Here is a 26,911-nt window from a genome sequence, read left to right as displayed (position 1 = left end):
ATACTTTGGGGCCGGGCGCGGTGGCTCACGCCTGTAATCCCAGCACTTTGGGAGGCCGAGGTGGGTGGATCACCTGAGGTCAGGAGTTCGAGACCAGCTAAACCAACATGGAGAAACCCCATCTCTACTAAAAATACAAAACTGGCCAGGGGTGGTGGCGCATGCCTATAATCCCAGCTACTCGGGAGGCTGAGGCAGGAGAATCACTTGAACCTGGGAGGCGGAGTTTACGGTGAGCCGAGATAGCGCCATTGCACTCCAGCCTGGGCAATAAGAGCAAAACCCTGTCTCAAAAATAAATAAATAAATAAATAAATAAATAAATAAATAAATAAAATACTTTGGGGGACTAGGGCACGGGCCATGAAACCTCTGCTGTGTATTCCAAGCCCGTAGTGTATGAATAATAAGATCAATAAGAGTTCAGTTAGCCGAGACACCCCCTATTAGACTTTCACACACTTTTCACCACGAGACCCTCCTAAAAGCCTGGTGAGGCAGTACCAGGCAGTGGTGAAGGACTCAGATTGGTGGTGTGGTCAGACAGACCTGGGTTTTTTTTCTTTTTTTTTTTAGACGGAGTCTTGCTCTGTCACCCAGGCCGGAGTGCAGTGGTGTGACCTCAACTCACTGCAGCCTCTGCCTCCCTGCCTCCCGGGTTCAAGCGATTCTCCTGCCTCAGCCTTCCAAGTAGCTGGGATTACAGGTGTGCGCCACCACGCTCAGTCGATTTTTGTATTTTTAGTAGAGACAGAGTTTCACCATGTTGGCCAGGCTGGTCTCAAACTCCTGACCTTGTGATCTGCTGGCCTTGGCCTCCCAAAGTGCTGGGATTACAGGCGTGAGCCAATGCGCCCGGACTATTTTTGTATTTTTAGTTGAGACAGGTTTCACCGTGTTGGCCAGGCTGGTCTAGAACTCCTGACATCAGGGGATCCACCCACTTCGGCCTCCTAAAGTGCTGGGATTACAGGCGTGAGCCACCGTGCCCGGCCAGACCTGGGTTTCAATACTAGTCCTGCCCCTTATTAGCTGTGTGACCCTGGGCAAGTTATTTAATCTCTTGAACCTCAATGTCATCTGTAAAATAGGGACTTCATAGAACTGATGAGAGATTTCAAAGGGATAATGCTCATGACTTAACTTGTACAAGCCTTTTAAACAGCTGGCCCCCATATCCTCAGGTTCTGCATCCTTGGATTCAACCAACCATGCATGGAAAATGAAAATAAAAACAAAAAATAACGACGACAAAAATAATGCAAATAAAAAACATTACAGGATAACAACTATTTACATAGCATTTACACTGTATTAAGGTGTTACAAGTAATATAGAATTGATTTAAACTGTACTGGAGGGCCAGGCATGGTGGCTTACGTCTATAATCCCAGTAATTTGGGAGGCCAAGGCTGGTGGATCGCCTGAGCCTAGGAGTTTGAGACCAGGCTGGACAACCTGGTGAGATCCCATCTCTACAAAAAATACAAAAATTAGTCAGGTGTGGTGGTGCACGGCAGCGGTCCCAGTTACTCAGGAGGCTTAGGTGGGCGAATTACCCAAGCCCAGGAGGTTGACGAGCCTGCAAGTGAGCCCTGTAATTGCACCACTGCACTCCAGCGTGGATGACAGAGTGAGACCCTCTCACTTGAGTACATTTTTTTTTTTTTGACAATAAATACATAAAATAGATGGGATACGGTGGCTCACGTCTGTAATTCCAGCACTTCGGGAAGTTGAGGTGGGTGGATCATTTAAGGTCAGGAGTTCAAACCCAGCCTGGCCAACATGGTGAAACCTTGTCTTGACTAGAAATTAAAAAAAAAGTAGTAGGGTGTGGTGGCATGCACCTGTAATCCCAGTGACTGGGGAGGCTGAGGCAGAAGAATTGCTTGAACCTGGGAGGCAAAGGTTGCGGTGAGCTGAGATCCTGCCACTTGCACCACCACGCCTGGGTGACAGAGCGAGACTGCATCTCAAAAATAAATAAATAAATAAATAAATAAATAAATAAATAAATAAATTTTACTGGAGGATGTACAAAGGTTTTAGCAAACACTACGACATTTTATATCAGCGACTTGAGCAGCCATGGATTTTGGTATGGGAGGGTTCTAGAACCAATTCCCCACAGATTCTGGGTACCAAGGGACAACTGTACTCACCTAAGTGGTAGCAGTAACAGTATCTACCTGACAGGGTCATGGTGGAGATTAAATGAGTAGATACATGCGAAGTGCTCAGGACAGTGCCTGGCACTTAGTAGGTGAACAATAAGTTTGCCCCATGAGTATTAGTATGTGTACACATCTGCACATTAATATTAAGTGCCTGGCAATTGCTGGAAGCTCAAACAGATGGCAGGTAATATTAGGGGAAAATGCAGCTTCCCCTTCCACAGGGTTGGGAAGATTGCATGCTGGGCATACAGCATGCCCTTCTTACTGCAGGCGGTTTGACTTGGCTATTTGATTTGGTTTATTGAGGGCTCAATTGGTATAGTCTGGGAAGGCCTCATGGTGGAGGTGGCCACTGGAGATGGTGGGGCAGGTCATTCCAGCCAGTGGGAAAGGATGGGCCATTTGCAAGGAGTGGCTGTACTAGATGAGGAGAGGCTGTCCAGGATGATGCCAGATGTCACATCACCCACTTTCAGGATTGATTTCTGTCTCCCAACCATAGGGATGAGTGTTCCCATTTGATAGATGCAGTAATAGGATCAGAGAAGGTCATCAGGGTTCTCAGGGTCCCTAAGGAGTCCAAGGCTTGGGAGGCTCTCTGTGAAGCTCCCAGGATGCTCCCCAGCTCCAAGAAGTCCCCTGAACACGCCCATGTTTGGGAAGCTCCAGAAGAGTGGTGACCTGTCTCCTAGGAGCAGAAGCAGTGCCTCCCCCATCTTGAGGACCTGGGTGTAGGGTCCTTTAGAGCTTCACTTGGGCATAGGACTCCCATTGTTCCAGCCCCCCTCTTGTACCCCAGACTAGCCAAACCGGTTCTGGGGAAGGGGGGCGGGGAGCAGGCACGTTGAGACAGCCGCCTGCCTCTCTCTGCAAGGTTCCCTCCTCCTTCACCTCCCCCTCCCTGCCCCACACAATACCCAGGAGCTTGCCTTGCTCGGCTCTGGGGCCATGCTGACATGCTGACATCGCCCCCTGAGGACTTGGCTGCAGCCCCAGAGCCCCCAGGGTGTCCCGGAGCCCTGGACTGTGCTGGCAGCAGGACGGAGCTCCCTGGCTGAGGTAGGGCCCCACCTGGGTGCCAGCAGTCCCATTCTCTTCCCGCCAGTTTTCCCCGCTGAGTGAGCCCTTTGTGCTGCCTGCCTGGTCTCTGATCCTGGCCCTGACCCACTATGGCCTTCTGGGGCTCTGTGAACCACTTGGCCTGGTTCCCCATTCCAGCCATGACTTCCCACTTGGCTTTATTCCTTAAAGGGCAGAGAGGCCCTGGCAAGGTCTCCGCTCTTCTGGGCAGCAGGGCAAGGGGCACCCGGGAGGGGGCAGGGAAAAGCTAGGTACAGGAGGCCAGAAACGCTTTTTCTGACCATGGTAGTGTCCAGGGACTCTCTGGCAGCCTTGCTAAATGGGCCCATTGCCCTCTGCAATTAGCAGCGCCCACCAAGGGTACTTTCCTCGGCCCCTGCCCATCCTTCTTGGCGCAGATATATTTATGATGAGACATGTTTCTCAGAGAGGGCATTGGGTGGTGGTGCGGTCTCTTAGGAGCCACTTTACAGATGGGAATACTGAGGCCAAGGGACGGGCTATGACTTGCCTAAAGCCACACAGCTGGTCAGTGTCAACACTGGGCCTAGAAGCTTGGGCGGGGGTTATTCTCTTTGGGCTCCAGAATGGCCCTTGCCTAGTAGACACTAGAGTCTCTATCCTGTGATTGTGCCTCAGGAAGGTAATGTCTCTGCTGTCTGGGGCCAGTTCTCTTTCTGAGGTTTTTGTTTTGTTTTGTTTTGTTTTTAACAGAGATGCGCTACACACAATATGAACACAGCTTGTCCCTCTTAGCTCCCCAGCATTGAGGTTGGGTGGGCCAAACCCCTGGAGGGCCACAGGGCTGGCATCCCAGCTAGATGGGTCATTCTTATTACCCCTTGTCCTGAGCATAGGTGGAGGCTGACACACTCCTGACTTCCCCGCTAGGGACCCGCCTCCAGCTTCATCTCCCCGGGAAGCCTTCTATGTCCCCTCCCCACATTCACCTAGCCTTCTCCTCTGCGGTCTTAACTGGCGGTACCCCTGCTGCAAAGCCTCAATGTTTTGCCGACTTATCCCTGCGAATGATGGGAGAGAGGATCCCTCCCTGCCCTCCAGGGGCTTCCAGAACCCAAGTGCTAGAATCTCCCAGCATACCAGGGGGCAGGGGGCATGTGTACATGCCTGCACATGTGTGCCCCCAGAAGCAAGCAGGACTTCTGTGTCGAGGACTCCTGATTCCTGCAGAGAAAGAGACCTGTCTGCGGGCAGGGGCCTCTTTCCACACACTCCTACAATGTAATGTGTGTCTCAGCCTCGCTCCTTCATCTTCCCCATCTGTGTGAAGGCCTGAGCCGCATTCTGTCTAGAGAAAGACTGATGGTAATAAAAAATACTATCCTGTTTGTCAGATAAGGAGACAGTCTCAGGGAGACTTGCTCAGATGGGCACTCTTCAGGCTAGAGGGACAGAGGCTGATGGTACAAGCCAGAGTGGCCACTATAGAGACGGTCCCTTTGGAGCAGCCAGTCCTCTTCCCACCCTCCCAGGCAGCGGGGTGAAGGGAGCGGGAGGAAGCAGTTGAGAAGCTGTGCAGAGAGACTGGGGCCTGCCACAGACCCAGCTATCTTTCACTGGGTCCTCTTCTCCCTCCCTGTCTCCAACAGTGACTGACCCTGTCACTGCTCAGGCCAAGGCTTTCTCTCAAAGTGCACTAGGTATTTCAGCCAGGGAGCAGTTACCTATTACCTCCTCCAGGAAGTCTTCCTGGAATACCCAGGTTGAGTTGAGCCCAGCACCCTCCTCTGATGGTTCCTCTGGCTTGGCTCTTGCCAACCTGGATTGTAACTGTTTTTGTTTTTGGCTCTCCCACTAGACTGGCAGCCCATGGGCATGAAATGTTTGTCCATCTGTCTCCCTGGGTTTTCTGGGCTTCATCTGTGTCTCTGAGGATCTGGTTGGCCTGAAATTGTCAGTGTCTCTGTCTCCATCTCTGGGTCCCTGAATGTCTCAGCATCTGTGGTTTTTCTGTTTTTGAATGTCTTGGGGTCTTGGTTTCTGAGTTACTGGCTAAGTGGTCTCTGTTTCTCTAGGTCTCTCTCAGTCTTCATCTCCTGGCTCTCCTGGTCCTGCCAGGCTGGGCACTGCCCCTTTGGCCTGAGGGGGCCTCTGGGGGGTCCTGGCTGCCCGGCCTGCCCACAGCGAGGCCAGGCTAGGGTAGGCCCCCGCCCAGCGCGCTGCCTGCTCCCTCCCTCCCTCCCTGCTTGCCTCACCACAGGGTTTGATGAATCAAACTCTTTGTCTGGGTGGGATCTCCCCCAGCCAGCTGGGCAGAGAGAGGGCTTCCCCTGCCGAAACAGCCAAACAGCATCAGCAGCGGGCCTGGGCCCGGAGAGGTGAGGGGCTGCAGGAGGGAGGCTGGCAGAAGGCCACAGGGCAAGAGCTGCCGGGGCTTGAGCCTCTCAGATCATCAGGTCTGCCCCGATCGAAGGGCTGGCTCCCCGGGGATAACTTCCTGCCCAGAAAGGACCCATCCAGCCTGGCCTACCCAGGGGCTGGAAGCTGGGGTGGGGAACAGCCCTTCTTTCACTCCAAACCGGGGGAGTTGGGGCACCTCCCTGAACTTCAGGAGGGCCCCTGCCTGATCTGGGTGATGGCCCGCCTGCCAGTCCATGACCCTCCCAGCCAACTTGGCATGGGTGTGGGCACCACTCAGCGCTGAAGGCCACAACTCTGGGCAAGGGTCGGGGGGATGGGGGGAGAAATATCAAAGCAAGGACCTGTGGGCTGGTGTGTGTCTGCATCCTGGGGTGTGCGTGTGAAGGGGACAGGAGGATGAGAAATCTTGGGTGCCTGTGTAAGTATCGGATGGGTCAGTGTGTTTGTGAGGAATTTGTTAATGTATATGGTTGTGTAAAAATGTGTGTGTCTGTGACTGTGTGAGCCTGAGTTTGAAATGTTTGTATCTATGAAAGTGCACATGTCATTCTATACTTGGGAGAAAATGTAGTGTGGATGTATATGCTGGGACATGGATTTGTGTGACGATGTATGTATTTGCATGTCTGGTGACAGGTCGGTGTGTGTTAGAGAAGGTACAAGGTGGTTAAAATCACCGATTTGAAAGCTAGAATGGCCAGGTTAGAATCCTGGCTCCACTATTTACCAAATAACCTCTCTGTGCCTCACTTTCCTCACCTATAAAATGGGGATAATAAGAGCATCAACTCACAGGGTTGTTGTGAGGATTAAATGAGATAATATGTGTAAAGTACTCAGTCTATCATTCAGGCAATGCCAAGCAAGTATCAGCTATTTCTATATAATTAGACATGTGAGTGCGTTTGTGGAGATGTGTGCACATGAGTGTACACAGGGGTTTGTCCAGGCCTCCAGGGGTGGTGGCTTACTGGCCAGCCCTGCTGTCCTCTGTCTAGATCTGATATCTTCTCTTTTGCAGGGCCAGGTGGTGGCAGAGCAAAAGAGGAATGGACTGTGGGCCACCTGCTACCCTCCAGCCCCACCTTACTGGGCCACCTGGCACTGCCCGCTGCCCTGTAGCTGTGTGCCAGCAGGAAAGCCTGTCCTTTGCAGAGCTGCCCGCCCTGAAGCCCCCGAGCCCAGTCTGTCTGAACCTTTTCCCTGTTGCCCCCGAGGAGCTTCGGGCCCCTGGCAGCCGCTGGTCCCTGGGGACCCCTGCCCCTCTCCAAGGGGTGCTATGGCCATCATCCCCAGGAAGCTCAGATACAGAGATAACTGGCGGGGGGATGCGGCCCAGCAGGGCTGGCAGCTGGCCACACTGTCCCGGTGCCCAACCCCCAGCTCTGGAGGGACCCTGGAGTCCCCAGCACACACAGCCACAGCGCCGGGCCAGCCACGGCTCAGAAAAGAAGTCTGCCTGTGAGTCACCCTTGGGGAGGCAGGTGTGGGTGCCACAGTGGGGGGGGATAGGGGAGGGGCTGGGCAGTTCCTTAACCTCTATGTCCCAAGGTTCCCCCAAAAGTCAGGACAAGTGGTAGATTAGTGATAAGGAAACCAGCAGGACTCAGGGAAGGCAAGTGACTTGTCCAAGGTTATGCAGTGAGTGAGTCACCATTGCCTGGTCCCTCTGCCTACTGCAGTCAGGCCCTGTGCTGTCCTTACCCCTCTCGTGGACCCCAGGGCTCTGGGGACCAGACGCTAGCAGAAACACAGGCCCTTCCTTTGGGCATGGCGCCTGAACCTCCCCAGGTGCTCAGGGCCAGGCTGGGGGAGACCCCAGCCTGTGCTCTCACACCTTGCCCCCCAACCCTAGGGCGCAAGATGCGGGTGTACCAGCGTGAAGAGGTCCCCGGCTGTCCCGAGGCCCACGCTGTCTTCCTAGAGCCTGGCCAGGTAGTGCAAGAGCAGGCCCAGAGCACAGAGGAGCCCAGGCCGCTGGAGCTGACTGGATCCACCCGAGTGAGTCTCGAGGGTCCTGAGCGGAGGCGCTTCTCGGCTTCGGAGCTGATGACCCGGCTGCACTCTTCTCTGCGCCTGGGGCGGAATTCAGCAGCCCGGGCACCCATCTCTGGGTCAGGCACCGGAGCAGCCCGGGAAGGTACCAGCTCCTCCCATGGGCCCTGAGGGCAGCTAGATGCCGGGTGGGGGTGGGGGATGCCCACTCACCTGCCGCCTGAGGCCGTCAGGGTGCCCGGTCCGGGGCCCAGGCCCCAGGCCCTCTCTGGACCCCCCACCCTCAGTTCTTGCCCTCTCCAGGGAAAGCATCGTCTCGAAGTGTAGAGACGACGGGACCGGGTGTCGGGACCGGGTGTAGGGACCGGGTGTCGCGGCCAGCCCCTGGTGACTCACGAGAGGGCCATGGCGATTGGTCCGAGCCCAGGTACCACCTCCCGTTTGGGCTTGGGTCCGAGACAGGGTGCAGGCGAAGAAGGGCCGTGACGCTCTCTCTTTCCTAGGCTAGACACGCAGGAAGAGCCTCCTTTGGGGTCCAGGAGCACCAACGAGCGGCGCCAGTCTCGATTCCTCCTTAACTGTACGTGGGAGGGGATCCCTGGGAGGAGGTAACGGAGGAAGGGGCTGCGGTGTGGAACCGGGGAAAAGGGGGTTTAGAGAGTTGAGAGGTAGGGATCGAGTGAGAAACGGAGAATGGAACTATCGGTATCTAGCACGCAGTAGGTGCTCAATTTGTTTATGGTATGAATGAATGAATGAATGAATGAATGAATGAATTCACTATGTCCAGATATCCGAACCGCAGCAAAGGTTAAGTGACGCGGGCTCTTGAGGGAACCCACGGTCTTGCCCGCCCGTCTTTCCCCAGCCGTCCTCTATCAGGAATACAGCGACGTGGCCAGCGCCCGTGAACTGCGGCGGCAGCAGCGCGAGGAGGAGGGCCCGGGGGACGAGGCCGAGGGCGCAGAGGAGGGGCCGGGGCCGCCGCGCGCCAACCTCTCCCCCAGCAGTTCCTTCCGGGCGCAACGCTCGGCGCGAGGCTCCACCTTCTCGCTGTGGCAGGATATCCCCGACGTACGCGGCAGCGGCGTCCTGGCCACACTGAGCCTGCGGGACTGCAAGCTGCAGGAGGTGGGCGCGCGCGGGGACCCGGCGGGGCGGGGGCGGGGGCGGGCCGGGGAGTACGCGGTCCGGGGACTTAGCGGGAACCGGGCCATAGAGGAAGAGGGACACACAAACGGGAGTGCTGGCACCACTGTCCGCGCGGAAGGTTGGCTCTAGGACCTGCCTACACGAGGCCGTCTGGAAGCGAGGACAGCAAGCCGCGGAGCGGGAGGCTAGGGGAGCCAGGCTTGGGTGCGGGCAGAGGGCGGAGCCAGCGGGACGAAGCCTAGGATAGGACAGGGCCGGATGAGGGGCGGAGCCATTGGGAGTGCAAAAGCCTGGTGGGCGCGGAACAAGGCGGGGACAGAATCAGGGGCGGGACCTGGGGGCGGGCGGGACCTGGGGGTGGGCGGGCTCGGGGAAGAACGCGTCGGGACTGGGCTAAGGGGAGTGGCGGGATCTAGGGCAAGCGGGGTTTGCACAATTGCTCGTGGCAGGAGGTGGGTCGCTGGGCCTGCCCGGCGTCAGATTAGGAGTGGGGCTGGAGAAGGGGCGAGGACGCGAGGTGTGGCGGCCTGGGGTCCGGGGATGCGAGGCCAGGGCCTCCGAGGTGAACCGGCCCGGCCCTTTCGACCCCGTGTGCGCCCTCCCTCAGGCCAAGTTTGAGCTGATCACGTCCGAGGCCTCCTACATCCACAGCCTATCGGTGGCTGTGGGCCACTTCTTAGGCTCTGCCGAGCTGAGCGAGTGTCTGGGGGCGCAGGACAAGCAGTGGCTGTTTTCCAAACTGCCCGAGGTCAAGAGCACCAGCGAGAGGTGAAGAAGTGCTCTGGCCTGGCCCAGGGTGGGGACCAAGCCTGTGGTTGGCCGGCTTCCAGATCTGGGATCTCCATCCTGGCTCTGACTCCTCAGGTTCCTGCAGGACCTGGAGCAGCGGCTGGAGGCAGATGTGCTGCGCTTCAGCGTGTGCGACGTGGTGTTGGACCACTGCCCGGCCTTTCGCAGAGTCTACCTGCCCTATGTCACCAACCAGGCCTACCAGGAGCGCACCTACCAGCGCCTGCTGTAGGGCTGGGGGCTCTGAAAGGGGCGGGGGCGTGGAGGGAGTCTCAGGCAGGTGTAGGCACTGAGGACTGGGTGATGCAAGGTGACTCTGGGAGGGAAGGGGTCCCTGAAAGGGTCTCTGTGACCAGGATAAGGTGAGATGCAACCCCAAGGGGCAGTAAGGATGTGCTGAGAAGGTCCCTAAGGGCCCTGTGGATGGCCAGCGTTGTGGATCCCAGGAGTTCAGGCCTACCTGTGATTCCAGAGCCCTTCCCATTTTCCAGCCTGGAGAACCCCAGGTTCCCTGGCATCCTGGCTCGCCTGGAGGAGTCTCCCGTGTGCCAGCGTCTGCCCCTTACCTCCTTCCTCATCCTGCCCTTCCAGAGGATCACCCGCCTCAAGATGTTGGTGGAGGTACCTCGAGGGGACAGGCTGCAGTGAGGGCTGGGTGGGTGGGCCGGGTCTCAGGAGAGTATGAGGCCTGCCTCATTGTGCTGATCCCACCTTCCAGAACATCCTGAAGCGGACAGCACAGGGCTCTGAAGATGAAGACATGGCCACCAAGGCCTTCAACGCGCTCAAGGAGGTGAGCTGGGCAGGGCAGGGGCTGCTTGGCTCCTGGGGCCCCCCTGGGCCCCCAGCGTGTCTCTAAAATGGCCCCCAGCTGTCAGAGTCTCCGGTCCCCAGGCAAGAGTCTGAGGCTGGGCTCTGGGAGCCAGGGCTGAGGGGCTGCAGGTGACCTCCCCACGGCTCCCCCAGCTGGTGCAGGAGTGCAATGCTAGCGTGCAGTCCATGAAGAGGACAGAGGAACTCATCCACCTGAGCAAGAAGATCCACTTTGAGGGCAAGGTGTGTGTCTGCCGCCAGCGGGATGGGCACTCCAAGGGGCAGCTCTTGTTTCTTCCTTGCCCTAGGGGCTTCAGGCCGGTTCATCGCTGCCCACACCCTCCCCTCTGCTATCCTGTGCTCTCTGCCTGGTGCCCCTGGGCCTGACCCATCCTTCTCCATCCCTCTAGATTTTCCCGCTGATCTCTCAGGCCCGCTGGCTGGTTCGGCATGGGGAGTTGGTAGAGCTGGCACCACTGCCTGCAGCACCCCCTGCCAAGCTGAAGCTGTCCAGCAAGGCAGTCTACCTCCACCTCTTCAATGACTGCTTGCTGCTCTCTCGGCGGAAGGAGTGAGTTGGGGCAGTCGGGGGTGGGTAGGTACTTCTTCCTCCCTACCACTGGGCTTATGACCAGTCCATCCCTGGGCCTGGGAGCCCCTGCCTGTGCCAGGTGGTGCTGCCAGGGCACCTTGAGACTTGGAGGCTCCTGAAGCAAAGGCAGAGATGTGAGACAAGTCCATGTTCCAGAAGGGAGAATCAAGGGCTAGACTGTATGTCAAGGACTTGGAGCTGCTGTGAGCCTCAGCCAGTTAGAGCAGAGACTAAGAGCATGACCCTGGAGTCTCAACTCTGCCCCGAGTCACAGCTATGCCAGAAGCCAACTTTTACTCAGTACCTACTCTGTGCAAGGCTTGCTACGTGGACTATTCCCTTTAATCCTCCAAATCCCTCCCTGGGAAATAGGCTTCTCTGTTACTCTCAGATCATGGAGCTAGTAGGTGGGGGAGCCAGGAGGATGCCAGCTCTGTCTGATGGCAGCACCGTGCCTCACTCACAGTGAACGCTCCCTCAGTATTAACTGTGTTTATAAGTGAAGAATGAGGTAGAAGACTACCTGGATAAGGTGAATGCGATAAAGGATGGACATGTGGGATGGTGGCTCACACCTGTAATCCCAGCACTTTGGGAGGCCAAGGTAGGAGAATCACTTGAGTCCAGGAGTTCAAGACTAGCCTGGGCAACATAGTGAGACCCCATCTCTTAAAAAAAAAAAAAAAAAGGATGGACATGTTATGCTGTAAGAAGAATTCATTCCTGATTTGTTTGTCCATTTAGTAAACAGTCACTGAATCTCTGTTCTGTAGCAGGCCAGTGCTAGGGACATAAATATGAATGAGACTTGTTCTCTGCTCACAGGAGCTCTCAGACCAGTGAAAATCCATCCTGATAACCAGATCATCAGGGTTTTGATGGAAGGGTGTACTGCAGTGGTTCCTGGTGTGGGGTGAGAATCAGTAAAGCTTCGTAGAGGATGGGACATTTCAGCTGGGTTTTGAAAGATGAGTAGGAGTTTTCCAGGTAGAAAGATAGTTTGAGTGGAGGAGTACAGCAGAGTCGTGGTAGTGTAGACGAGCGGAATGTGTGTTTGGGGAATGATGAAGCCTCATGTGGCTGGATTTGTAAAGGAGAAGGGCAGCAGGGGGAAGTTGGGATGTTGAAGGTCATGGTAGAGAGGCTGGATTTTTTCTGAGGCAGCAGGGAGCGTGGAGAGTTAGGCAGAGGGATGATATTTTGCTCCTGGCCAATTTGGAGGATGAACTGGAAGGGGAGAGGCAGAGGGTCCTGCATTGCTCAGGAGAGGGTAGATGCTCCAGAAGTGGCAGGGTGCTTCAGGAGAAGTGGATTCAAGGGACATTAAGGAGGAAAGACAGGACATAGCTACCAGGTGGGTGTAGGGGGGATGGAAAGGGAAGAGGTGAGCATGACGTCTGAGTTTCCTTTTGGGCAAACTGGTGGTGTCTTTCACTGGAATGGAGAACAGTAAAGGGGATCTGGCTTGGAGTGGGAGAAGCTGAGTTCTTTTTTTTTTTTTTTTTTTTTTGATGCCGAGTTTTGTTGAATGAGTTGACATCCATGGAACCCCCTCCACCCATCCTGCCTACAAGTACTTACTGATCCTAAATTGTGAGTCAGGCAGTATCAGACACTGAGATACAGTGGCAGAGATGAGGCTCAGCCCTCATGGGGCTTATATACTGGAAGGGAGACACTCCCCAGGCGAGGTGTCCAGTTGGCTCTTCGGAACAGACGCTTGGGAGAGAGGTTCAGAGAGAGGTCGTGAATCGCTTGAACCTGGGAGGCAGAGGTTGCAGTGAGCCAAGATCATGCCACTGCACTCCATCCTGGGCGACAGAGCGAGACTCTGTCTTAAAACAAAACAAAACAAAAAACCAAATAACAAACAAAACAAAAACAAAAAAAAGAGAGAGAGAGAAAGGTTGAAAGTGTGTTTGGGGCTCAGGGACTGGTCTCCATCACCTCCAGCTTCCCCCAGCAAGCCAGCAGGGAAGAAGCTCTTGGTTCCTTGTGGGGACTTTGCCAGCTGCTAGGAAAGCAGCGCCCTGTCGAGAAGCAGGACCCTGTGAGAATGCTGGCAGGGCAGGCAACCCTTTCTCCCCGCTTCCAGTCAGACCCCACCTGATCCCGAGGCTGGGTGCCTGGAGCCAGGGCCCAGGCCAGGCTGACCTCCCCTCCCCCGGTCCTCCAGGCTAGGGAAGTTTGCTGTTTTCGTCCATGCCAAGATGGCTGAGCTGCAGGTGCGGGACCTGAGCCTGAAGCTGCAGGGCATCCCTGGTCACGTGTTCCTCCTCCAGCTCCTCCACGGGCAGCACATGAAGCACCAGTTCCTGCTGAGGGCCCGGACGGAGTGAGTGGGCCTGGGTATGGGGAGAGAGGAGGCTCTTCCTCCCCATGACGGGCACTCCTGGGACATCCTGGCCTTGTTCCTCCCCAAGTGCTCATCTCTTCCCTGGCTTGGGCAGGACACAGGGGCAGAGGGCAGGGCTGGAGGCCAGAGCAGGAGTGCCTGCCCCACAGGTGGTGTTGGGGGGCTGCCACCTCCTCCTCAGCCTCTGGGCATCTCTTGGATGGAAACCTCCACACCCTGCTGTCTCTGGCTTCAGGACTGTGGCATTAGGCAGGATGGGGGTAGGGCTGGCATCTAGGGGTTCTGGGCCTGTTATGCTCAGAGCTGGGTGGGGCACAGGCTTGGAAACAGGGTTGTGGGGTGGGCCTGGGGTGGGGCAGACATGACTTGGGTCCTGGGCCTGGACATCATGTCTGGCTCCCCCAGCCTTGGTTTCAGCACCCTGCCCTGGGCAACTGCACTTTGCATGTTGTGACAATTGAGCCTCCCCCTTCCCTAGAAGTGAGAAGCAGCGATGGATCTCAGCCTTGTGCCCCTCCAGCCCCCAGGAGGACAAGGAGGTCATCAGTGAGGGGGAAGGTAGCTCATCCCTGCTGCTTACATCCCTGGGCCGGACCCTCGCCCGCCCTCCCCCCCTCCCATCCTGGGTGCTGTGTTGCCGACAGGGCTATGGGGAGACAGATAAACTTCTGGGGCAGTCAGGGGTAGCTCTGAGGAACCTTGAAGGCTGGGCAGAACTTACAGAGCACAGGTGGACTCTGTGTCCACAGGCAGCGTCCTGGAGATCACAAAGCCTTCATAGCTTCCCATTTCACCCCTGTGTTACGAGTTAGAAGAGAGGTTCAGAGATAAACGGACTTGTGTAAGTTCACCCAGCCAGTAAGTAGCGGGGCTGAGACCAGAGCCCAGGTCTGTCTCCGTCTTCGCGTCAGTTGCAAACAGGACAAGAAGCAGCCGGAGCCAGGGTATGAGGGGTGGTGGGGGTAGTGGTGGCAGCTGAGGGATCTGCTCAGTTGGAATAAAGGTTTCTCCTTTGGGGGTGGCTGATAAGCCAGGGTGCAACCTAATCATAGAGAGCCTCCCTATAGTGGCCCTAGGAAGCTATTGAAGGTTTGTTTAGGTTTTTTTGAGACAGGGTCTTGCTCTGTTGCCCAGGCCGGAGTTCGGTAGTGTGATAATGGATCACTGTAGTCTCAACCTCCTGGGCTCAAGTGATCCTCCTGCCTCCGCCTTTTGAGTAGTTGGGACCACAGGTATGCACTACCACACCTGGATACCACACCTTTATTTTTATTTTTTGTAGAGACAGGCTCTTGCTATGCTGCCCAGGCTGGCGTCAAACTCCTGGACTCAAACAATGCTTTCCTTTCAGCCTCCCAAAGTGCTGGGATTACAGCATGAGCCATCGTGCCTGGCTTATTGGAGGCCTTTTTTTTTTTTTTTTGGAGACACAGTTTCACTCTGTACCCCAGGCTGGAGTGCAGTGGCGCAATCTCGGCTCATTGCAACCTCCGCCTCCCGGGTTCAAGCGATTCTTATGCCTTAGTCTCCTGAGTAGCTGGGATTACAGGCACTTGCCACCACGCCTGGCTATGTTTTTCTGAGACAGTCTCACCCTGTCGTCCAGGCTGGAGTGCAATGGCACAATCTCAGCTCACTGCAACCTCCTCCTCCCAGGTTCGAACAATTCTCCTGCCTCAGCCTCCCAAGTAGCTGGGATTACAGGCGCCCGCCACTACGCCTAGCTAATTTTTATATTTTTAGTAGAGGCAGGGTTTTGCCATGTTGACCATGGCTGGTCTTGAACTCCTGGCCTCAGGTGATTCAACTGCCTCAGCCTCCCAAAGTGCTCGGATTACAGGTGTGAGCCATTGCGCCCGGCCTTATTGGAGGCTTTTGAGCAGAGGAGTTAGGGCTGAGCTTTAGGTAGTAAAGGGAAAGAAAGGGCACTCATCCCCCCTGAGCGCCTGCCATAGGCCAGGCCCAGGGCTAGGGGCTTTGTATTTGCATTAAATCTAATTTAATCCTCATGGCAACCCTACCAGGTAGACATTTTTCATATCTGAGAAAACTGAGGCTCAGAAGGTGAAGTAAATTGGTCACACAGCCAGTAAGTGGCAGAACTGGGATTCAAGCCAGGTCTGGCCCCCCAGTCTGGGGCTTTGGATGCTACCAGCCCACCTGGTCTAATGAAAAGAGCTGAGGACCAGGAAGGGGGTAGGCGCTCTGGCTTGAGCTAGGAGTCCCACCTGGCTGGGGTAAGCTCCCAGGTGGTCAGGGGAGGTCCCTGGGAATTAACATTTGAACCCTGAAGGATGAGGAGAGATTGTCACGAAACGATCTGGGGAAGAGTATCTGGCAGAAGGAAGAGCCAGTGCGAAGGACCTGGGGAAGGAGGGAGCTTAGAGTGAGGAACAGCGGGGAGGCTGGTGTGACTGGAGCTTTGTGAGCGAGTAGGGAGGGAAAGTGGAGGGGAGAAGATGAGGCTAGCAGGGGGTGATGCCAGACCATGAAGGGCCTTGTAGGGCCTAGGGAGGAGTTTGGATTTTATTCTAAGAGGATTGGGAAGCCGTGGAGGGCTTTCAACAGGGGAGTGATGCAGCTTGAATCCCAGTTGGGAAGGATGGGCCAAAGGGAGCACCACAGCGATGTTAGGGGCATACTGCAGGGCCGTTACTGTTTTGTGTGAGGTGGCTGGGGGCAGTTGGACATTGGAGTCTGAAGGACAAAAGCAACGTATTGGCTTGAGCTGGGGAGGGGACAACTGTTGGTATAGAGGCAGAAACCGAAGCTGGGAGGGAACGGATTCATCCTGCACTTGTATTTAGGGTAGGAGAGGAGATAGGCCAGGGTGGGCAGAGGGTACACCTGCTTGGATGTGGGCCTGTGGCATGGGAGTGGCAGAGGAATAGAAGCCTCAATGGCCACCTTCCCACCCCCTTACTTCCTCCTACTGCCCCTCCCTGCCCTACCCACGCTCCTTCCCCTGCCATCCTACCCTTGGGACTCCCTGAGCCTCCCTTGGGCTGTCAGATCACCCCCAGGTTCAGTGTGTTAGGACATACAAGGCACTGCAGCCAGATGAGCTGACCTTGGAGAAGACTGACATCCTGGCAGTGAGGACCTGGACCAGTGACGGTGAGGGGGCCTCCTGGGAAAGTCTCCCTGATGGGGCTCAGGTGGGCAGGAGGTGGCTAGATGACTAAGATATCACACAGAAAGACTCTGCAAGTGTTGATCTGCCACAGCATGTGGGAATCAGGTTAGACAAGAAGAGGAACTTCCTGCTTGTAAAGATATAGGATTGAGAGTGATGGGGGAGAGTGGGAAATACCCTTACAGAGGATGTCAGGAAAAACAGGTCAGAAGTTCATCTACAAGACAGCTCGAGACAGGGTCCTTTCTGGAGCTGAGAGATGCTGAGATGATGTCACCTTGGCCCCAAGGGTGCAAACAAAGCTTGCATCAGGGCTGAGGTGTTCCCTTCCAGGCCTGGCCCTGGTGCCCCTTTGATGCTGTTGTTCTTGGCCTGTGTGTCCCTAGGCTGGCTGGAAGGGGTCCGCCTGGCAGATGGTGAGAAGGGGTGGGTGCCCCAGGCCTACGTGGAAGAGATCAGCAGCCTCAGCGCCCGCCTCCGAAACCTCCGGGAGAATAAGCGAGTCACGAGTGCCACCAGCAAACTGGGGGAGGCCCCTGTGTGAGGGGCAGCCATGGCCTGGGACAGCACCTCCATGCCTGGTTCCCGGATGGTTCTGGAGGGGCCTGTAGTGTCTCCATGCCCCAAGCTGCTCCTGCTGGCACTTCACTTCTGTGGCCTTGGCATTGAGGGCACAGGGTGGGCACAGGAATGGGGGCACCTCCAGAGGGTATCTCTGTCCTCCTGCTCCTCAGTGTCCACACTTCAAGGCCAACGGCAGTTTCTTCCTCTGACGTGGGGACCATAACAGGTGATCACTGATACCTGGCAAGGACTGGGGCCCTCTACTTTCTGTGCCCTCAATCCTGCCTGACTCTTGGTCCTTCTGGCAGGGACCTGGCTGGGGAATGTTCTGGTGCTGGTGGTGCTGGGACCTAAATATGTATTTAGATATATCTGGCATCTTGTCTACCACCTCCCCTGGCCAGAGCCCGAGTCGGTGCCTGGTTGCTGTGTCTTGTCTGTAAATAAACTCCTATCATGCCTTTGCTTGGAGTCTGTGATCCATCTGATGCTGCCCCACCCCCACAGTCCTGTTTTCCCAGCTAAAGACCAGGAGAGTCTCTGGCTGGCTCCCAACTAGGGCTTTGCATGTCTCTAGAGTTCACCTCTGAGCTGTAAGAGGGTGACCAGGGGACAGGGGGACGATTGTGTATCAGCTAGGCTGCTTTCGGCTGCAAGTAACAAAATGTCAGATACAAATAGGCTTAAACATGAAAGAGATTTGATTAGTTCTTTATTTGTTTCCTGTGGCTTCTATAACAGAATTACTACAAACTGAGTGACTTAAAGCAACAATATTTTCTTCTGTCACGGTTCTGGAGGCTGAGTCCAAAATCAGCAGCACTGGGCCCGCACCCAGGGGCTGTGCTCCCACCTGGGCTCTCAGCGAGAGTGGTTCCTCGCCTCTTCCTGCTGCTGGTGGCTGCAGTGTTCCTTGACTTGCAACCGGATCACTCTGATCTCTGCCTCTGTGGTCACATTGCCTTCTCTGTGTGTCTATACCAAATTTCCCTCTGCCTCCCTCTGATAAACAAGTGATTGCATTTTCAGGCCCACCCAGATAATCTTCCCATCTCATAATCCTTAATTTAAATCACATCTGCAAAAACCCTCTGCCCACCGTCCCCCGCCCTCCCCCACTTTTTTTTTGTCATATGAGGTGACATTCACAAGTTCCAAGGACTAGGGCATGGATATCTTTTGGGGGCCATTTTTCAGCCCAACCTGGAGTGTAGTGCAATCTTGGCTCACTGCAACCTCCGCCTCCTGGTTCAAGTGATTCTCCTACCTCAGCTACCTGAGTAGCTGGAATTACAGGTGTCTACCACCATGCCCGGCTAATTTTTGTATTTTTTTTTTTTTTTTTTTTTTGGAGACGGAGTCTCGCTCTGTCGCCCAGGCTGGAGTGCAGTGGCCAGATCTCAGCTCACTGCAAGCTCCGCCTCCCGGGTTTACGCCATTCTCCTGCCTCAGCCTCCCGAGTAGCTGGGACTATAGGTGCCCGCCACCTCGCCCGGCTAGTTTTTTTTGTATTTTTTAGTAGAGACGGGGTTTTGCTGTGTTAGCCAGGATGGTCTCGATCTCCTGACCTCGTGATCCGCCCGTCTCGGCCTCCCAAAGTGCTGGGATTACAGGCTTGAGCCACCGCGCCCGGCCTAATTTTTATATTTTTAGTAGATACGGGGTTTCACCATGTTGGCCAGGCTGGTCTCGAACTCCTGGCCTCAAGTGATCCTCCTGCCTCGGCCTCCCAAAGTTCTGGGATTACAGGCATGAACCACCATGCCCAGCCCCTCCCACAGTTCTTATCACTGAGAAGTATAGAGCCAATACAGGCTTCAGGCAAGGCTTGATCCAGTGGCTCACTGATGTCACTGAGGACCCAGATCTTTCCATTTTTCTACTCTGCTGTCCTTGGTGTTGGCTTTATCCTAAGGCTTCCAGGGGCTTCTTCATTCACACCAAACATGGAATAAGAGAATTGTCCTTGTCTCAGGCTTCCCAGAGTCCTGGGAGTCTCTCTGATTGGATCAGCTTGGCTCACATGGCTACCTCTGGGCTGATCATGGCGGTGCAGATGAGCCTAGCCTAAGTCCTGTGCTCTTATCCCTGGAGCCAGGCTGGGGAGTTATCTTCCCTGGAATCCCATGGATTCCCAAGTGGAACTTGGTGGCTGCTGCAAAGGAGGGGCGGGTGCTGGAGAGGCCAGTGTTTATTACATCACCCAAGAGAGTGGAAGGGCCTGGGAATAATGACCTTGGAGATGTGAACACCTGTGGGGATGGGAGCGTCCTTCAACCCTCCGAAGGAGGTCATGGGGCAAAGAAAACAGGTGAGTCAGGGTGATCCAGAGGGCAAACGTGGGACAGGTGGGGAGAAGCTCAGATTCATGAGGAAGTCTCTGGGAATGACTTTCTATCATGGTGTAGTATAGGGACGGAGGAGCATGTGGGCTTAGGAAGCAGACACATTGGAATTTTTTTTTTTTTTTTTTTAGATAGAGTCTTGCTCTGTCACCCAGACTGGAGTGCAGTAAGTAGTGTGATCATGGCTCACTGCAGCCTCCCAGGCTCAAGCAATCCTCCTGCCTCAGCCTCCTGAGTAATGGGAACTACAGGTGCACACCACCCTGTCCAGCTAATTAAAAACTTTTTTTTTTTTAGATGAAGTTTTGCCATGTGTTGCCCAGGCTGGTCTCAAACTCATGGGCTCAAGTGATCCTCCTGCCTCAGCCTCCCGAGTAGCTGGGATTACAGGTGTGTGCCACCGTACCTGCCTAATTTTTGTATTTTTAGTAAAGACGGGGTTTCACTATGTTAGCCAAGCTGGTCTAGAACTCCTGACCTCAGGTGATCCACCCACCTCGGCCTCCCAAAGTGCTGGGATTACAGGTGTGAGCCACCGCGCCTGGCCTCCAGCCTTGAATTTGAATTCTGCTTCTGACATCTATATCTCATGTGATTTTTTAAAAAATGAACTTTTTGTTTTGGAATACTTTTAGGTTTATAGAACAGTTGCAACAATGGTACAGAAAGTTCCATCCACCCCTTTTACAACTTCCCCCATTGTTAGCGTCTTACGTGACTACGGTACAGTAGTCAAAACTAAGAAACCAACACTAGTACACTGCTATTAACTGAACTCCAGACTTGATTCGGATTTCACCAGTTTTCCCACTAATGTCCTTTTCTGTTCCAGGATCCAATCCAGGATCCCACATTGCATTTAGTTGCCGTGTCTTAGTCTTCTCTGGTCTGTGACAGTTTCTCAATGTTTCCTTGGTTTTCATGACCTTGACAATTTCAGAAGTTCTGGTCTGTGGACTATCCCTCAATTTGGGTTTATCTGATGTTTTTCTCATGACTAGCCAGGAGTTATGGGTTTGGGGAAAGAATACCACAGAGGTAAATAAAGTGCGTTTCTCATCACGTGATGCCAGGAGGCACGTGATGTCCACGTGACTCGTCTCTGGCAATGCTAGCCTTGATGACTTGGTGAAGGTGGTGTCTGCTCTGGGGCCCAGGCTGGAGTGCCGTGGTGTGATCTTGGCTCACTGCGAGCTCTGCCTCCCAGGCTCATGCTGTTCTCCTGCCTCAGCCTCCTGAGTAGCTGGGACTACAGGCGCCCGCCACCACGCCTGGCTATTTTTTGTATTTTTAGTAGAGACGGGGTTTCACTGTGTTAACCAGGATGGTCTCGATCTCCTGGCCTCGTGATCTGCCCACCTCAGCCTCCCAAAGTGCTGGGATTACAGGCGTGAGCCACCGTGCCTGGCCTCTTTCTCTCTCTCTTTCTCTCTCTCTTTCTCTCTCTCTTTCTTTCTCTCTTTCTTTCTTTCTTTCTTTCTTTCTTTCTTTCTTTCTTTCTTTCTTTTCTTTCTCTCTCTCTTTCCTTCCTTCCTTCCTTCTCTTTCTTTTGTTTCTTTCTCTTTCTTCCTTTCTTCTTTCTTTCCTTTTCTTCTCTTTCTCTCTTTCTTCCTTTCCTCCCTCCTTTCCTCCCTCTTTTTCTCTCTTTCTTTTGTTTTCTTTTTGGGACAGTCTGGCTCTATTGCCTAGGCTGGAGTGCAGTGGTACAATCATGGCTCATTACAACCTCTGCCTCCCAGCCTCAAGCCATCCTCCCACCTCAGCCTCCCGAGTAGCCGGGACCAGAGGCACATGTCACCACGCCTGGTTAAATTTTTTTTTTTTTGTAGAGATGGGGTTTTGCCATGTTCTCCAGGCTCATCTTGAACTCCTGGGCTCAAGTGATCTGCCCGCCTTGGCCTCCAAAGTGATGGGATTACACGTGGGAGCCAATTTTTTTAATTTTTATTTTTTGTAGAGAAGAGGTCTTGTTATGTTGCCCAGGCTGGTCTTGAACTCCTGGTCTCAAACAATTCACCCTCCTCAGCCTCCCAAAGTGCTGCGATTGGCCAGGCGTGGTGGCTCATGCCTGTAATCCCAGCACTTTGAGAGGTTGAGACGTGCGGATCACCTGTGTCAGCCTGGGTGACATAGTGAGACTCTGTCTCAAAAAGCAAACCAAAATAAACAAACAAAAAAGCAAAGTGTTGGGATTTCAGGCATAAGCCACTGTGCCTGGCCAACTATTTTATTTTTATTTTTTATAGAGACAGGGTCTCACTGTGTTGCCCGGGCTGGTCTTGATCTCCTAGGCTCAAGTGATCTACTCACCTCAGCTTCCCATGAGTTTGAGATGAGCCACCATGCCCAGCCCCCTTTTCAAACTCTGTTCTTTGGTAGCAATTTGAGCCCACATTCAAGTTGGCGGGGGCGGATAAACTTGGGCCAATTATTTGGAATTCTTCTGTAAGGAAGATTTGTTCCTTTCCTTCTGTTTATTTGGCTAGTCATTTACAGTCATGCATTGCTTAACGGTGGATACATTCAAAGAAAGCGCTGTTAGGCAATTTGGTGTTTGTGAGACCATCATAGAGCTCTGTTACATGCACCTAGATGGAGGAACCTGCTACACACTTAGGCTATGTGATATAGCCTAGGCTCCTGGGCTACAGGTTTATAACCTGTGCTGCCTGTTACTGTACTGAACACTGTAGGCACGTTACTGTACTGTAACACAGATCACTAGGCAACAGGAATTCTTCAGCTCCGTTGTAACTTTATGGGACCAACATCATCTATGTGGTCCATTGTTGACTGGCAATGTAGAATGTTGCTATGCAGCATATGACTGTATTTCTATCACCGTGGACCTCTGCATTTATTATTTTATACTTTGAGTTATAATCCAGTACTATGTTATTTTATTTCGTTTTATTTTATTATTTATTTGTTTATTTATTTATTATTTTTTGAGACGGAGTCTCGCTCTGTTGCCCAGGCTGGAGTGCCATGGCATGATCTCGGCTCACTGCAACCTCCACTTCCCAGGTTCAAGCCATTCTCCTGCCTCAGCCTCCTGAGTAGCTGGGATTACAGGTGCCACCACCATGCCTGGCTAATTTTTTGTGTTTTTAGTACAGATGGGGTTTCACTATTTTGGCCAGGCTGGTCTTGAACTCCTGACCTCGTGATCCACCTGCCTCGGTCTCCGAAGTGCTGGGATTACAGGCGTGAGCCACCATACATGGCTATTTTATTTTATTTTTTATTTTTTGAGACAGAGTCTCACTCTGTCACCCAGGCTGGAGTACAGTGGTGCGATCTCGGCTCACTGCAACCTCTGGCCCCCAGGTTCAAGTGATTCTCCTGCCTTGGCCTCCCTGAGTAGCTGAGATTACAGCCGTGCGCCACCACGCCTGGCTACTTTTTGTATTTTTAGTAGAAATAGGGTTTCACCATGTTGGCCAGGCTGGTCTTGAACTCCTGACCTTAGGTGATCTGCCTGCCTCTGCCCTCAAAGTGCTGGGATCACAGGCATGAGGCACTGTGCCCAGACTGTTATTTTATTTTTCAGATAGTTCCAGCTTTGGCCGTTAGGAGCTCTTTCAGATGAGCTCCTGTGTCTGTTTCACATGCCCCCATCTTTCTGTTTTTTGAGCATTTCCTTGCTTTCTTGCGATGCAAGATGCTCTGGAATCATCTTGCATTTTTTCTTGCCTCACTGCTAGAATCAGCCATTTCTCCAAGACTGGATGTGCGTATTTTAGAGACTGGATGTGCGTATTACTGCTGAGGCATCACTGCTTCTAGGCCCTCTCATCAGACAGAGGTGGGAAATATACACACACACACACACACACACACACACACACGTATTTATATATGTGTATACATATAGACACATATATGTGTGTCTATATGTATACACATGTGTTTCTATATGTATACAAATATATGTGTCTATATACACACATATACATATATAAATATATAAATATACATGTATACATATATAATATATACGTGTGTGTATATATATGCACCATACGTGTGTGTGTGTATATATGCATCATGTACATATATGATTTTTAGGCAAGACGCCAAGTCTTTTTAAAGCCTCTTTAAGGCTCCAAGCCCCATCTGCAAAATGGGGACGGTGATAATGATTCCTGCCTCATGGAGCCACCGTGAAATGAAGTATGTAAGTGGTTGACACAGTGTCTGGACCATAATTAGTCACGAGAAGTGGTGGCTTTTATTGTGTCACAGCTGCACAGCCAGAGCACGGTGGCCCTTGCGAGGTGGGGAGGCCCCTGTCCCTTGAGGATTGAAGGAACTCAGGCAGTCTGGGAATGGGATTCCTGTACTGAGTTGAGACCAAGGGACCTGCATGCTTCTTGCAGTGCTGAGTCTGCCTGAAGAGTGCCCAACTTGGCAGCAGCTTGGCAGAGCAGAGGAAGCAGGCTCTCCTGCATTCAGCCTGCCCTGGCACATCTGGAATCTGGCTGACACCTGAGTCTGGGTTAGACTGCTGGGGGCCAGGGGGCAGGCTTTGGGGCTGTGCTGCCAGGCAAGGAGGCCAGGGCTGCTCCCTGGGCTCACTTTCCTCATTCACCACCTGCTCCCTGCCCACCTGCCCGGGGGTAGATCCAGGCCAGGCATGTTGGGGGAGCCCCTCTCAGTGATGCTTGCCTCTGCCCATCAGACCCTGTCCTGGTAGGGCTTTGGCCAAGGATCCAGGGCCCTGCCCCTGCTTGCCACAGAAGGAGGAGGAAGCTGGCAGGTGGTATCTGCAGGACAGGACCTGGAGGCGGTGTCTGGGGCTGGAGTTTCGGCCCCTGACGCTGTCTGCCCAGCCAGTCTCCAAACCATGATCCTTCAGGAGTTCCTCCCCACCCAGTGCCCATGCCCTTCTCTGCAGCAACCCTGCTCTGCAGACTGCAGGGACCCTGCTACCCCTCCTCACTCCACCTGGTCCCCAGACTCTGAGCCTGTTGTTTAGAAGATTTTGTCCTGAAATGAAACCGTTGAGAAAGAAACTTATTTGATTGTTCATTTTCGGGGCACACTGAGGTTTCATGTGAACCAGTGAGCTCTGGCTTCAGCCCAGCAGGCATTTCAGCTCTGTGGCAGACAGTGTGGCTTGCTTCTTTGTTGATTCCCTTCCTCTCTCCCTCCCTCCCTCCTTCCCTCCCTCCCTCCCTCCTTCCCTCCCTCCCTCCTTCCCTCCCTCATCCTTCCCTCCCTCCTTCCATCCCTCCCTTCCTCCCTTCCTTCCTCCCTTCCTTCCTTCCTCCCTTCCTTCTTTCTCCTTCCTTTCTTCCTTCTCCTTCCTTCCTTCCCTCCCTCCCTCCTTCCTTCCTTTCTTCCTTCTCCTTTCTTCCTTCCCTCCCTCCCTCCCACCTTCCTTCCTTCCTTCCTTCCTTCCTTCCTTCCTTCCTTCCTTCCTTCCTTCCTTCCTTCCTTCCTTCCTTCCTCCCTCCCTCCCTCCCTCCCTCCCTCCCTCCCTTCCTTCCCTTCTTTTTTCTTGCTCTGTCACCCAGGCTGGAGTGCAATGGCATGATCTCAGTTCACTGCAACCTCCACTTCCTAGGTTCAAGTGATTCTTGTGCCTCAGCCTACTGAGTAGCTGGAACTACAGGCATACACCACTACGCCCAGCCCTCTTTCCATCTTTCCAATCCCCTTCATTCTCCTCTCTGATTGTGTCACCTATGGACCAAGGGACGTCAGCAGCATCCCCATCCTTGGTGACGCTCCCTAACGGTGAGACAGACAAGTAAACAGGTGAAGTGCAGGGCCCCACATAGAGTGTTGTCAGGATGTGGGGCAGCAGGAATTCTGTACTGTCGGTGGGGTGTGAACTGGCACAGCTCCTTTGGAAAACAGCTTGGCTGCATCTGCAAAAGCTGAACATGCCGACGCTATGGTACCCAGACATTCCACTGCCTTCTTTGGATGTGCACCCAACAGAAATGGGTGCATATGTGCCCCAAAAGACCTGCATCAGCAGTATTATCCATTAATAGCCAAAATGCTAGAAACTACCCAAATGCTCATCAATAGTAAAATGAAAATCCTGGTATATTCACACAGTGGAACACTGCACAGTCATGAGAATAAACCATCTACAACTACAGGTACTGTCTATGTCTGCATGAGAGAATCTAGACTGAACGTGAGAGAAGCCAGACGCAAAAAAAAAAAAAAAAAAAAAAAAAAAAAATTAGTTGATTTGCATAAAGTACAAAACCAGGCAGACTAATTGATGGATCGAGGTCAGGGCGAGGAGCGCCTGCAGCTGAAGTTGTGACTGCTTAGGGAGGGACTGCCGATGCTGCTTACATAGGGCTGTGCATTTTAGGACAGTCCCTCACGCTGGGTGCCTAAAATCTGTGTGCTTTTCTGCATGGGAGTTAAACTTCAGCTGAAAGCTTACACACTGCAAACTGTGGGGCTGTAGGGGCACAAATAAGGGAGCAGCCTGTCCTCACTGGCGGTCAGGGTGGGCTTCCTGGAGGTGGTGCCACTGAAGCTACATCCTGAGAGTTGAAATGGAGGTGACAGGAGGGGGACAGTGCAGAGCTGAGTGGCCACTCTGGGATTCCTTGTTGATTCATGTGGTGACCTGTTTTCTGTTGTCTCCCCCACTGGACCGTGAAATCCATGAAGACAGGGCCTCTGGCTATCTTCCCAGTGCTGTGGCCTCATTGCCAACTGCCATGCCTGGAACCCAGGAGCAGCTCAGTGAATATTTGTTGCTGGGTCTGAGCCTGGCTCTGCATGAACCCTGAGCCCGAGCTCATAACCGCCCCTCAGACCCACTCTGCTTCCTGAGTCCCACCCCAGCTCTCTTTCCTCCTTTGAGCTACTTGGTGCCAGTGTGGCAGGGTGGAGGATCTGGGTGCCCTCAGGCTGTGGGCGGGGCTGCCCCACCTGGGCTGAGACTGCCCTGGGCACCAGGAGACCCACTGGGCTGCTCTCTCTTTTTTTTTTTTTAGATGGAGTCTCACTGTGTCGCCCAGGCTAGAGTGCAGTGGCACCATTCCAGGTCACTGCAACCTCTGCCTCTTGAGTTCAAGCGATTCTCTTGCCTCAGCCTCCTGAGTAGCTGGGATTACAGGTGCCTGCCACAATGCCCAGCTAATTTTTGTATTTTTAGTAGACACGGAGTTTCACCATGTTGGTCAGGCTGATCTCGAACTCCTGACCTCAAGTGATCTGCCCTCCTCGGCCTCCAAAAGTGCTAAGATTACAGGTGTGAATCACTGCACCTGGCTTCGCTTGGCCACTCTTGTTACCCTGACCGGGATTTGAACCTGGGTTCACTCTTACTTCCTGTCCCCAAATGTGCCTTCCCCTTCCCAGGATCCCACTCTCCCGGTCTGTGTGTCCCCTAGATTGTATTTCTGATGCTACTGGGAGAAAGAACTAAAATAAATGGGCTGACATTGCAGCAGGAGGGACTCTGGTGGGACTTAAGGCAGAGTTTGCCAGCTGTGGGAACTGTCCCAGACTCCTGGGCGAGTGGAGGCAGTGGAGTTAGGG

General features: G+C 53.7%; 1 protein-coding gene across 1 annotated transcript; it reads left to right on the top strand.

Moving 5' to 3' along the window:
* The first annotated feature begins 3,069 nt into the window (after positions 1-3,069).
* ARHGEF19 (Rho guanine nucleotide exchange factor 19) lies at positions 3,070-17,752 on the top strand. The gene is made up of 16 exons (XM_025394471.1): positions 3,070-3,239; positions 6,664-7,103; positions 7,498-7,782; positions 7,941-8,064; positions 8,141-8,217; positions 8,506-8,768; positions 9,397-9,557; positions 9,654-9,806; positions 10,070-10,199; positions 10,297-10,371; positions 10,545-10,634; positions 10,802-10,962; positions 13,160-13,318; positions 13,818-13,897; positions 16,352-16,456; positions 16,862-17,752. The coding sequence occupies exons 2-16, from the start codon at positions 6,692-6,694 to the stop codon at positions 17,017-17,019; spliced, it is 2,433 nt and encodes an 810-aa protein (XP_025250256.1). The 5' UTR covers positions 3,070-3,239; positions 6,664-6,691; the 3' UTR covers positions 17,020-17,752.
* The last annotated feature ends 9,159 nt before the right edge of the window (positions 17,753-26,911 follow it).

Source organism: Theropithecus gelada, chromosome 1 (assembly GCF_003255815.1).
Source record: "Theropithecus gelada isolate Dixy chromosome 1, Tgel_1.0, whole genome shotgun sequence".
Taxonomy (NCBI): Eukaryota; Metazoa; Chordata; class Mammalia; order Primates; family Cercopithecidae; genus Theropithecus; species Theropithecus gelada.
This window is presented reverse-complemented; position numbering and strand designations above follow the sequence as displayed.